The following is an 11676-nucleotide window of genomic DNA, read 5'->3' on the forward strand; positions in this document are numbered from 1 at the left end:
AACCCCTGACATTCTGTGATTCTGTGACTGAGAAAAATGATAGTGTCCCACAAAGAATTAACCAGCAAAGACTCTTTAACGTTGAGATAGTGCGTGCCTTGTGAGAAAAGGTTGAGGGAGCTTGGCTTGCTTAGTCTTGGGAAAGAAAGACTGAGGCATGATCCAATAGCAACATAGTGCTCCTTTGGAAGGCCTTTACAATGATGACAAAGTCAAAATCTTCTTGGTAGTGGCAGGTTAACACAGGGTATAACAGAAGGTGAACATGAAAAATTGCCCTTTAAGAGGTTCAGCCTTGGTAAGAAGTTTTTCACATGGATAGTAGTGCAGGAAGGCTGCAGTATTGCCACTCATGGGGGGTTTTAGGACTCAGAGACAAATTTGCAGATGACCAGATGTACTGCTGGAGATAATCTGCCTTAAGCACAAGGTTAGACTAAATCGCATCAAGGGGCCTCTTCCAACCAGTTTTTCTGTCTTTCTCTGAGCATGTATCCCGATACTTCTGTGTAAACACTTGACAAATTAGGAACTGCCCTTTTGATTATCTGGGTTTGAGTTCCCAGGAAACCTCAAAATTAAGTCCGATAGCAGCTCCAGGAAAAGCGTTCAAAGAGATGGAAGAGGATGAAGACTTAACACAAAACAGATGACATCTGGGGATTAGGTGTTTGGTATACGGTAAGCCTATGACTGACAGTCATTTGTGCACTTCTTTGATTTTTCTACATTCTGGCACATTGTAATGACTTGCTTTTTATGATCAAATAAAAATTTTATTCAAAGAGCACTTTTAAGATCCCTATATTCACAGATAATAAGTCTCCAGGAATAAGAATTAAGTCTAAGACTGTTTAAGGTCCAGTAATGTCCAGAGAAAATAAACACAGCTGTACACATATTTCATTACTTAGTGTAAGAGACAGTGAGGCAATTCCAAACACGAAGACACTAACTGAATGGTTTGTGAATGAATGGAGATAGCTGAGAGCTATGTCATCTGCGGTCACAAACCCAAAAACTTTAAGAGGTTGCCCTGTGCAAAGAGCAATTCTAATTGGCTTATAAAACAAAGGATGTAAGTTCCGTCAAAAGTCACGCACAGAGGTGCTCAACAACATGCAGTTTGTTTCCAAACCCTGTGTTATTTAAATTACTTCTGTCTGTACATGCAGACTCATAGATACAGACTTTGGTAATAAACTAGGGCCGAAAAAAGGACCAAAATGGAATTTATATATCAATACCTTGAATTTGAGACATATTCTCAATATTTAAGCCCACTTTTCATGCATGTATTTGTCCACATACTAAAAACCACGACAGAAAAATTTAGGTACAAGAAGAAATTTTTGGCCATACTTGAGCCGCCATCCAGAGGGACCTTGACATGCTTGAGAGGTGGGCCCACGCCAACCTCATAACATGAGTCGGCAATGAGTGCTGGCAGCCAGAAAGCCAACTGCATCCTGGGCTGCATCAGAAGTGTGGCCAGCACATCAAGAGAGGTGATTTTGCCCCTCTGCTCTGCTCTTGTGAGACCCCACCTGCAGTGCTGTGTTCAGTTCTGGGGTGCCAACATAAGAGTGACGTGGACCTCTTGGAGCAGGTCCAGAGGAGGCCACAGAAATGATCAGGGGGCTGGAGCATCCTAGGAGGACAGGCTGAAAGAGTTAGAGTTGCTCATCCTGGAGAAGAGAAGACTTCAGGGAGACCCTATAGCAGCCTTCTGGTATCCGAAAGGGTCCTACAGAAAAGCTGAGGAGGGACTGCTTACAAGGGTGTGTAGCGACAGGATGAAGGGCAACGGTATTAAACTAGAGAAGCATGAATTTAGATAAGACATTAATAATACTATGAGGATGATGAGACACTGGAACAGGTTGCCCAGGGAAGTTGTGGATGCTTCATCCCATAAGGGGTTCGCGCCGGGCTGGATGGGGCATTGAGCAACCTGGTCTTGTGGAAGGTGTCTCTGCCCATGGCAGGAGGCTTGAAACTAGATGATCTTTCAACTCAAAGCATTCTATGATTCTATGTACTGAAACAAGAAACTAATCCAATTGTCCAAGGTCTCTTCCAATAGCATTCTTCAGCCGGAATAAGCAAGCTTGCTCGCTCTTTTCTATGTCGAGACAACCCCTTCCACAAAATCTCAACTTACTTACAAAGCATATGTAAAAGAAAATCAACATTCAAAAGTCCTTAAAAAGAAGTGCTAGGAAAGTACATGTTAACAGCTCACTACATGGGCCACTACACTGTTTTAAGAATTATACACACAGCCTATTATTATTATTCATTTATTTGAATGAGGTATCTGCTTTTCTCAAGTCTTAATGGAGCAGGGATGCTTAAACTACGCAACCAAGCTACAATAACAAGAAAGGTTTCCTGACATAATTTAAGCCTGTATTTCCAGTGTACTTCCAGTACATTTCTGTGAATATTATTTCCAAAAAAAGCTATTACTGCCAAAATCGATTTTATGTCAATTCTTTTAGTATTGCCTGTAGTTCGTTTTTTTAAACAGCAATATAAACTGTCACCGGAAAGCCATTTCACAGCTGCTGAAGACATTCTATCCATCTTTTACCCAGTGACAATGATTCAATGTCTAGCAAGCATTTATCTTCTAATCATTCACAAATATCTTGTCTAGATTGGTCACTTATATTACTGTTCCCTTTCCCCTTAGAAACCCATCCCAACATTTTCGTATTTAGCTATGCTTTAGGAATGTATGGCTTATATATTAGTGAAATATGTTATGTGCAATCAACCAACCATTTGCTTTCAAAATGACACTGTTTTATCTTCAGCATGAGACTTTTTTTGCAACAAACTATTTACAAAATAATTGTATCTCTACCGAAAATGTTCTAAATATGCAAGAAAAGTATTTTTAGAGTTATAATTTATTTTTCTTGATTTATGAAACAGAGCGACCTAATAAAAATGCAAATAAAATCTTTGTTTTATGCTATTTAGGTTAGAACAAAAATAACAGTAGCTCCTCTAGGCTTCAACAGTGTTGGTTTAAAAATATATTGTGATGATGCTTTCTCAGCTCACACCAAGCTATCCACTTTTATGCTGCATCAACTTGTACCAGTTATATTTAAATTATTCTGTAAGTAGAGCTAAATTCACAGAATGAATGAGGTGTGCACATAAAATATCACAAGAAAATCAGTATCTCACTATATATGACAATTAAGTGGTAACATTTTAACACTTGTAATGATAACAAACTTAGACAAAGACACATTAAAAAAGTAGCATGAAAGAACAAATCAGGAGAAGGAAAAGGAATGAAGGGTTGGTAGCAGGATACCTTCTTTTGTCTGTTTTCAGCAGCAGCCAACTGAGTTGACATTCTTTCCTGCATTTTCCTGCAGTGAGCCATCACAGCTTCTAAAATGGACAGAGGGTTCATGCATATTGGCTTTTTTTCTTTATCACCAGCACCTGCCTCAAAGTCTCTCTGAAGAGCCAGAAATGGGTCACTGAGATTAAATCTTCCATATCGCTCCTGGATAAAAACCTCTTTGCGCCGGGCCTAATGAAAAAAACAGACAGACAGAGAAATAAAACTGAATGCATTCTTTGGAGTACATCCACATACAGAGAGACCTAAACCATATGGAAAGTGATGTTACTTATTTATGTTTTTTGAATTTTCTCTTTAGGTATTCATTTACAAACTCTAAAAGAAATAGTCAGGTATATTGCACACAGATTTCATTACAGTCAATACAATTCACCTCATAAAAAACCCCTCCCCCTTCTCAATTCAATATTGAAATGTCAATTTGGAGTAGTTTCAGAAGTATCACAAAAATAACATCGTGTAAATTGGCTGATACATGGAGAGGAAAGGGAAGAAAAACATTCTAAAATAAGTTTTCTATTTCTGTTTATTAAAATAATACTAGTAAAAGATATGGAAACACGCTACGTGTTTTTACTGCAGTACCAAAATAAGTATTTTTCAAATAAAATAATTGGTGGCATGTTTACACATACAGACATTTTATTGAGTAATAGCAGACAAGCAGAGAGCAAAACTACCAAAGCTTTTCTGAAATTAAGACACTTTTCATATCTCTGTTCAAGAAAGTCATGATTACATATTTCTTTACACTATTGTTTTAAAACTACAGTACAACACTCTATTGTTTTAAACAAAAAATATTATACAATAAAGATCAGAGGTAGTTTCGCCTGACAGATTTTTGGTTCTTCAGTCCAACATAAAAACAAGATCAGTTTCAGAGAAGGAATTTTTATTCATTTAATACACAGTACACAGGAAGATCACAGGCAAGTAATGACTTCTAACAGTCTTCATGGAAAATATTGCTCCAAAGTCTCAAACGTGGGAGGGAAAGAAAACCAAACAAACCATGCACCAAAAAAATCGACCAGAAAGACTCAATGATTTTGGAAATTTTGTTGTCGTGATTTTGTGCTTTCATACAGAACAGACAGCAGAAGGAAAAAAAGTCAAGCCATTATAGCACAAATTTTGGAAGAAAATGAAGGCTTGTTACCTTAAAAATTAAAATAATCACCAGAGCAACTCTTTAAAGAAGTATGCTACAAAAAATAAGAAAAAAACCCCCAAAACACAGTGCAGAGGAATAAAGTGAATAAAACAATTATCTGTGATTTTGTTCAAATTCAGTTTTGAAGAATAAGCAAAACAAGAGGAAGAATAAGCCAATCCTGAGATATTAAAGAGGATGAACAGCCCTAACAGTTACTAAATGGGTTTGGGATCCTTTAGAAAGCTCTAAGATAAAACTGTAACATATGAAAAGATCGTAAAAAGTAACACACATTTCAGAACACAACAAACCGAAGAAGAACATAAGAACTACATTAGAAAAACCCTCCAGAGACTAACTACAAACAACATACCTTTGTGAATGCCCAACTTTCTCCTATATATTGTCTCCAAAATTGAAATATTGTGGGAAATTAGAAGGTAAAAGAGAATTTGACTGCAATATAAATAAGTGTGCCTACATATTCTGATGTTTGAAATATTTTTATTCTGTTTTTCAATTTGAAAATATAAAGGGAATTTGAAAATATTTATTAAAAACAGGCCTTTGGGGCATAACTTCAGAAATAGCTTAGTGTTCATTCAGACCTAAAGCCTAGACTTTTTCTTCCTGGTTGAAGAGACAAAAATAAGCTGACAGAACCTAGTTATTCTTTATAAATTACCTTGAAAAATAACCCCTATTAATCTAATATTTTAATCCTTGAACTTTTAACTTAGATTTTAAAATTAAATAAAATAGCTGGTGCTAAAGGTAATATTACAAAGCCAGGTGGGGCAAGGATATATTTCTACCTCATGGTTCTGGATGCTAAAGTTAGAGGTCAGTGTGCAGCTTAGAAATTTAACCTTCATGTAAAGGAAACAATCAAAAGCAAAAACTTGACCCTAAATGGATTTAAGTACTAAGCAGACAAACAAGATGGCAAACCCAAGCAGGTTAAGAATGTAAATGGTGGTGGAGGCACAATCTGTATATAATTATCAGCAGTATAAAAGCCACCTAATTTATATAAAGAAAGTGAGTCATCAAAGTAAATAATATGAAATAATATGCATTTCAAAGTTTTTCTATGACCAATGACTTGCTGTCCTCTTGGCACATGCTGTATGTATGCAATATGAATGTGTTCTCTGAAATACGATCATGGCAAAGGCTCAGTATGCACCTGCCAAAATAGTAAAAGGACCGGGTGTTTGGATTCATTAACTAAGGAAAAGATGCTGGAACACCTCTCTTCTGAAGACAGGCTGAGAGGGGAGAAGGGTCTAGGAGACCTTATAGCAGCCTTCCAGTACTTAAAAGGAAACTATAAGAAAGATGGAAGTAATCTTTCTAGCAAGGCCGGCTGGGGGAGGACATGGGGCAATGGTTTTCAACTAAAAGAAAGCAGATTTAGACTGGATATAAAGAAGAAACTGTTTAATATGAGAATGGTGAAATACCGGCACAGGTTGTCCAAAGAAGTGGTGAAGGCTCCACCCCTGGAGACATTCAAGGTCAGGCTTGATGGGGCTCTGAGCAACCTGATCTGGTTAAAGATGTCCCTGCTCACTGCAGGCGGTTGGACTAGGTGACCTTTAAAGTCCCTTCCAGCCCAATGCATTCTATGGTACTATGGTTCCTGATATGGAAGGGATGAGCTGCACGTGAATGAAAATCAAAACAATCTGCTGGCATTAAGAATTAATGTGGCTACAGGAAAATCTGAAAGCTAAAGGTTGTGGAAAACCCATCAGGTCTCGAGCAGGGTGTGGTTTGGGATGACAGACCCTGTAGGGCTGACGCCATAACCGTGTACCCTCAAGCACAGGCTAAACCAGACGGGCAACTCTTACAGCATAAACAACGAATTCATCTCAGGATGCTTCCACCAACCCAAAAGGGAGCTCAATGCAAAATATTGAATCAGACATTTCCAGGTTTCTATACAAGGACTAAAAGCATAAACCAAAATTATGGGATGACGATGCAAGATTTCAAATGAAGATATCAGAATAAAAGATAAAGGGGAAGCCTGGTGGAAGGGAAACAATGAGTATTTCCCTAAAACTTAGGCACAACTGGCAGAAAGATAAGATACGTTTGGGTTATTTTATATGATTCCTCCAGCCCCTGAATAACACTTCTGTCCTTCTGCACCTCACTAAAGCACATCAGATGCGAGAAGCAGAAATACTAGCATCAGAAATCTTTCTCTCTTATATCATCTTTTAGCACTAGATTTCAAGTCATAAGAGTTGGAAGCAACCTCAAGATATCTGTTTTTTACGGCACTCATTACCCAGGGAACGTACAGCCTAATGTCATACGCGTAATTAAACCTTCAAAATAGTCTCTGCATAATTTGGTGGCAGTACTAAAACAGCATTAGCAGTGTCTCATACATTAACATCAGTTGCACGCCAATATATACAGAAAATAACATTTAAAATGTTGATTTGTGAGTAATTAACTGAATGCATTTTCAAATAGAAGATTTTTGAAAACAGATAGAATATGTACCCACTGAAGGAGGTAATCCGGAGTGCTGCATTTTGAAAGATACTATATGAATTTACAAGTTATCAGCTTTATTTCTCTGCACATACCCATTTGCACAGTGACCAGCCTTTTAACAGAAGAACTGAAATTGAAAGTATTTAAAGCTATAAAAAAATGTCCATGGGAAATTATACCTTTTGCAATTTATGTGAGTGGTACACAGAATTATGACATAGGACTTAAGATAAATCCTCCAACAGGTAACTGCTAATGAAAACTGGCAGCAAGAACACACAAATCAAGAGGAAATTATCTAAAAAACACAAAAAACCCTTTTAAATAGTTAATTTATGAAATTCACTACTGCAGTAAAGTTTAAACTTATTTATAACAACTTTTGAATTCAGTCCAGTAAGAACATCACATTTATATAGAGCATATAAATCCTTACATGGGATCTGAAACATAAAACAAGGAGAGTAAAGTAAGAATGCAACCACTACTTAAAAGGAACAAAGTTTCTTTATGGACAGGCTGGTCCATCGCGTTTTGTTAGATCAAGGATGGACTACAAGCTTATACTTAAAAAAATACAGTAGAACTGAAAAACATCTTCAGAAAGGTGTGAAAGATGATCAAAAGGTACTATATGGTTTATCTTCAGGGAAGAGCTAAGTAGAAACAGGACTTTGCTGTGTGAAAGAGAGACAAGCTACAGCTCTGCACACTGACTGGACAAGTCCCTTGATCTAATGAGGGAAATTTGAGTTGGGCACAAATTCTTCTCACTGAGAGCAGATAAGCACTGGGACGTGTTGCCCAGGGAAAACATACAACCTCTGTAATTGGGAGATTTCCAAATCTGGATTGGGTAAGGCCATCAGCAACCCAATCCATGTGTGACGCTAATCCTGATTTCAGCAGAAGATTGGACTGAACAATCTCTTGAGGTGCCTTCCAACCTAGATTATGCTATGATTAGTGATTTCTTCTCGGACTGTTATTTTTTAACTTGCAGACACTAGCGATCTTTCCAAGTAACAGATGACAGAAATGAGCTCTCAGAGGAAGGAAAACCAACCAAATACTTATTGGTGGAACATCTTATGTCTCACTTTGGATCATGAAAATATTTTTTATGACTTAGCAAACAGAACTTGCAGTCTGCGATATTTTCAAAATTTAAAAAAAAAAAAATCAGCACTGAACAATCCTAGTGATTACACAGCCGTGCAACACAAGGGGAAGGCTGATTCTCAAGTTTTCTCTCTTAGGTCTGTGGCCAACAAGAATCAGGCTGTAAGATAAACTGCTGCTTTTATTACTCTCTCTGGCAGCCTGTCTCCTACCACATACAGCAAGACACCTCGTTCACCCCTACACCTACTATTTTCACACTATTCAAGTCACCTCTACGCATCTGCCAGCTCCCTCCTGGACATTTCCACTTCTCAAGCTGAGCCTTTGCAGTCACTGCCCCCATTTATGTACTGGCAGATGAAGACTGGCAGTGGGGTGTGCAGGGAGGGGAACAAAAGTAGTGGAAGTATCTGGATGACGGTCTGTGGGAAGAGCTGCAAATCCCATAAACAAACTGGACTGCAGTCACTTGTTTCTTATGTTCCACTTGAAAAAAAAAAAAATCTATTTTCAGTGACCAAATCGAGAATTATGAAGTCTAATTAGATTTTTTGCCTCTGTTAGTGAAGCAATAATGTAAGGGGCCAGGAAGCCTTCTAGCAGTGTCCATCTTACTGTGGACTTAAAGCTAAAAGCATTTAAAGAAAAGCAGGGAAAACCAAATACAACCAATTAATGCATATGTATAAAATAAAGCCAGTAATGCAAAATTAAAAATTAATCACAGAATATGTTACATTGTTAGTTTTCTTTCAATAATAATTACATTGATACTAGTTGCACTCACTTGCTGAAATGAGTTTTCATAATTAGCAACAGAATATATAAGCAACAGTAGTTTTAAGATTAGTACTGCATTTTTCCCCAATGTATCTCAGCGTTTCCTCTTCATTTACCTGCCAAGTTAAAAGTTCAGACAGTCCAAGTCTTCCATCAGCAATTGATGATAAACATCAAAAATAGGACTGCATGTCCTACACTGCTGTGGAACAACGGAACTGAATTAAAGCTGCCCCAGAACCCTTAAACAAAATTTCCTTCCCTTCAAGAGCATTTGTTCCTCTGATTAGTTTCCCTTTCCGCATATACTAAAATTATTTCAACAGATGCTGATAGGTTCTTGACATATGTATTAGGGAGCGGTAGAAAGTTTTCTAAAACTAACCAGCACAGAAGAGGAGGCAGTAAAAGCTTATTTTACGTATTATGTTAAAGGCAAGTGAGTCCATCATTCTAAACAAAATTGAAAGGGTAACAAATTTTTTAAAAAGTGAAGGTGGCTGAAAGAGAACATGTTTATTAATCTTATTCAGTGTGTTCAAATGATTTGCTGGAGCTATTCCATCAAGCAAAAGAGAATTATCCGTGAGTGTACTCACAATAAAAGCAGTACTTGCAGAGACACGTGCAAAATACCGGGGTAGGGGATATGACTTTTTAAAGAATGCCAGCAATTTTGCTTTTGTGTGTGCCAGCTTTTTTGGGTTTTGTGTGTTTGTTTGAATAGAGATGTAACTGAATGTATTCAAAGTATCATATGAAATGACACTTCCCTAAAAAGTTCTACAGCACAAACTAAAAACGGAAATGTCAACATCAATGACTGTTGAAGAAATGGTATCTTTCAGCGTGATTTCTATCAATGAAACACATGATGCTCAATGTTAAATAAAGTCTAAATTCCTTTCTTCAGCACTGTGACACTGCAGACCTATGCAAAGTGTACAAGTGAGATCGATTTTAATTAATTCAATATTATATGAAAAATATTTAGTAATTTTTAAATGTAATATTCATAAAAAACGTTCAAAGCCATCTTGGAATAGTGTCTCGTAACACTTATAATCCATGCAGTTACAGTAAGTTGTACAAAATTGGAGAAACGACCAGTTTTTTCTAGAAAAGTAATCCCAAGCATGAACCATTAAAATGAGAGCAACAAAGAATGTTGCATTATTCTTTCATTTATGTCAAACCATAGATTTCTTTTAAAATTTGTAATTTAGGAAGTATTATTTTCTCTCAGAATCACATAGCTTTAAGAAACAAACTTTTAAAAAGCATTTTTCAAGGTAAAAAAGAAAGCTCTGAATATAAACCTTATGTTTTACAAGGCTATCTTCAGTAACCTCCATTTAAGAAAATACATACATAAAAATCATTTTAAGGCACAAAATGTTGGATCTTACCTAGCAGTTAACGAAAGAAACAAAAAAAATTTCTCGTTTTCATACTAAATATCAAAATGGTTTTCCAAAAGCTGTATGATTTCCTCGTCTCTGCACTAAAAAGCAGACCTAGATAAAGTACAATGTCCCTAACAATTAATTCAAGTAACTATGTGTATAGCAGGGCAAACACTTAACTAACACTTAAACAATCCTGGCTTACAATACAAAGGAAAGCACTGCAGAAGAATGACACAAGCAAGGTATAGATTAAGCCTGAATTTCCTTAGGTGTCTGATGCCAAAAAAACAGAATATCACCCAATAGCACCAGTTTTCTATTACCCCAATATTTCTCCCTGTTACCTGACAAAAAACTCCATGAAAGAAAGAGGTACAGACAGGACAGACATATGCTTGCAATTCTATGTTACTTTCTCCCTTAAAGTAACAAAAGTCCAGAGAAAGGAGAAAAAGCTCAAGTTGTGAAACTACATGTGTTTTTAATTGATAAGAGCTATCCAGATGTTCCATATAAAGATGACATTAGACCTATTTCATGACATCTGAAAATTATAGGCCAGTATTTTATAGGGAAGTATCGCTGTTTGATGCTCTGATTATCTAACCACCCAGACATTTATTTCTAAAAATACAGACTTTGATAGTGATGATGAGTCTCAACGGATAGAAGAGACTCGAGCTTTCTGGTTACTTTAAATAACCATTTGTCATTTAGATTTTTTTGCATGTTTCAATTTATAGTTTAAATTCATGCAAATCAATTCGTAATTCTTTGCATGGAAATCTGTCAGCCATTCTTCTGAAGTACTCAGGGAAATCTGACTTCACTTCTAACCAAAAAAGAGCGCCTTACCCTCCATGCTTAGCAGTTAAAAAGTTTCTTCAGGTCAGTAACAGGCAAACTATCAAAGGCAGAACAGAAAAACTTTTGACTAAATCAATCTCTGTTTCTTTTTATTTACACCATTTAGATTTTCATATTTTCAAGCTATTAAAATCTCAGTTAAAATACCCCATATTGCTGCATGGCAATTACATGAATGTCAGATTTGCACCTAGGATAGAGTAATGCTGGGCATAAGTACAAATTGGGAGAGGAGTGGCTGACAAGCAGCCCTGCAGAAAGGGATCTGAGGGTAACGGTGAAGAGCAGCTCCGTACGAGCCAGCCGTGTGCCCCGGCAGCCAAGAGGGCAAACCCCATCCCGGGGTGCATCAAACACAGCGTGACCTGCCGGGCAAGAGCTGACTGTCCCGCTGCAGTCAGCCCTGGTGCCGCCTCACCTCG

General features: G+C 37.2%; 1 protein-coding gene across 1 annotated transcript in view; it reads right to left on the bottom strand.

The window, feature by feature from the left end:
• Positions 1-3337: 3337 nt before the first annotated feature.
• Positions 3338-11676, bottom strand: part of LOC104271432 (cortactin-binding protein 2-like) — a gene marked incomplete at its 3' end in the record, with an annotated part of 20683 nt that continues 12344 nt past the window's right edge. The window contains exon 3 of the mRNA XM_009866097.1: positions 3338-3562. Within this exon, the coding sequence (XP_009864399.1) occupies positions 3338-3562 (225 nt within the window). The remainder of the gene's footprint in view (positions 3563-11676) is intronic.

Source organism: Apaloderma vittatum, unplaced genomic scaffold, assembly GCF_000703405.1.
Source record: "Apaloderma vittatum isolate BGI_N311 unplaced genomic scaffold, ASM70340v1 scaffold3, whole genome shotgun sequence".
In the NCBI taxonomy this organism is placed as follows: Eukaryota; Metazoa; Chordata; class Aves; order Trogoniformes; family Trogonidae; genus Apaloderma; species Apaloderma vittatum.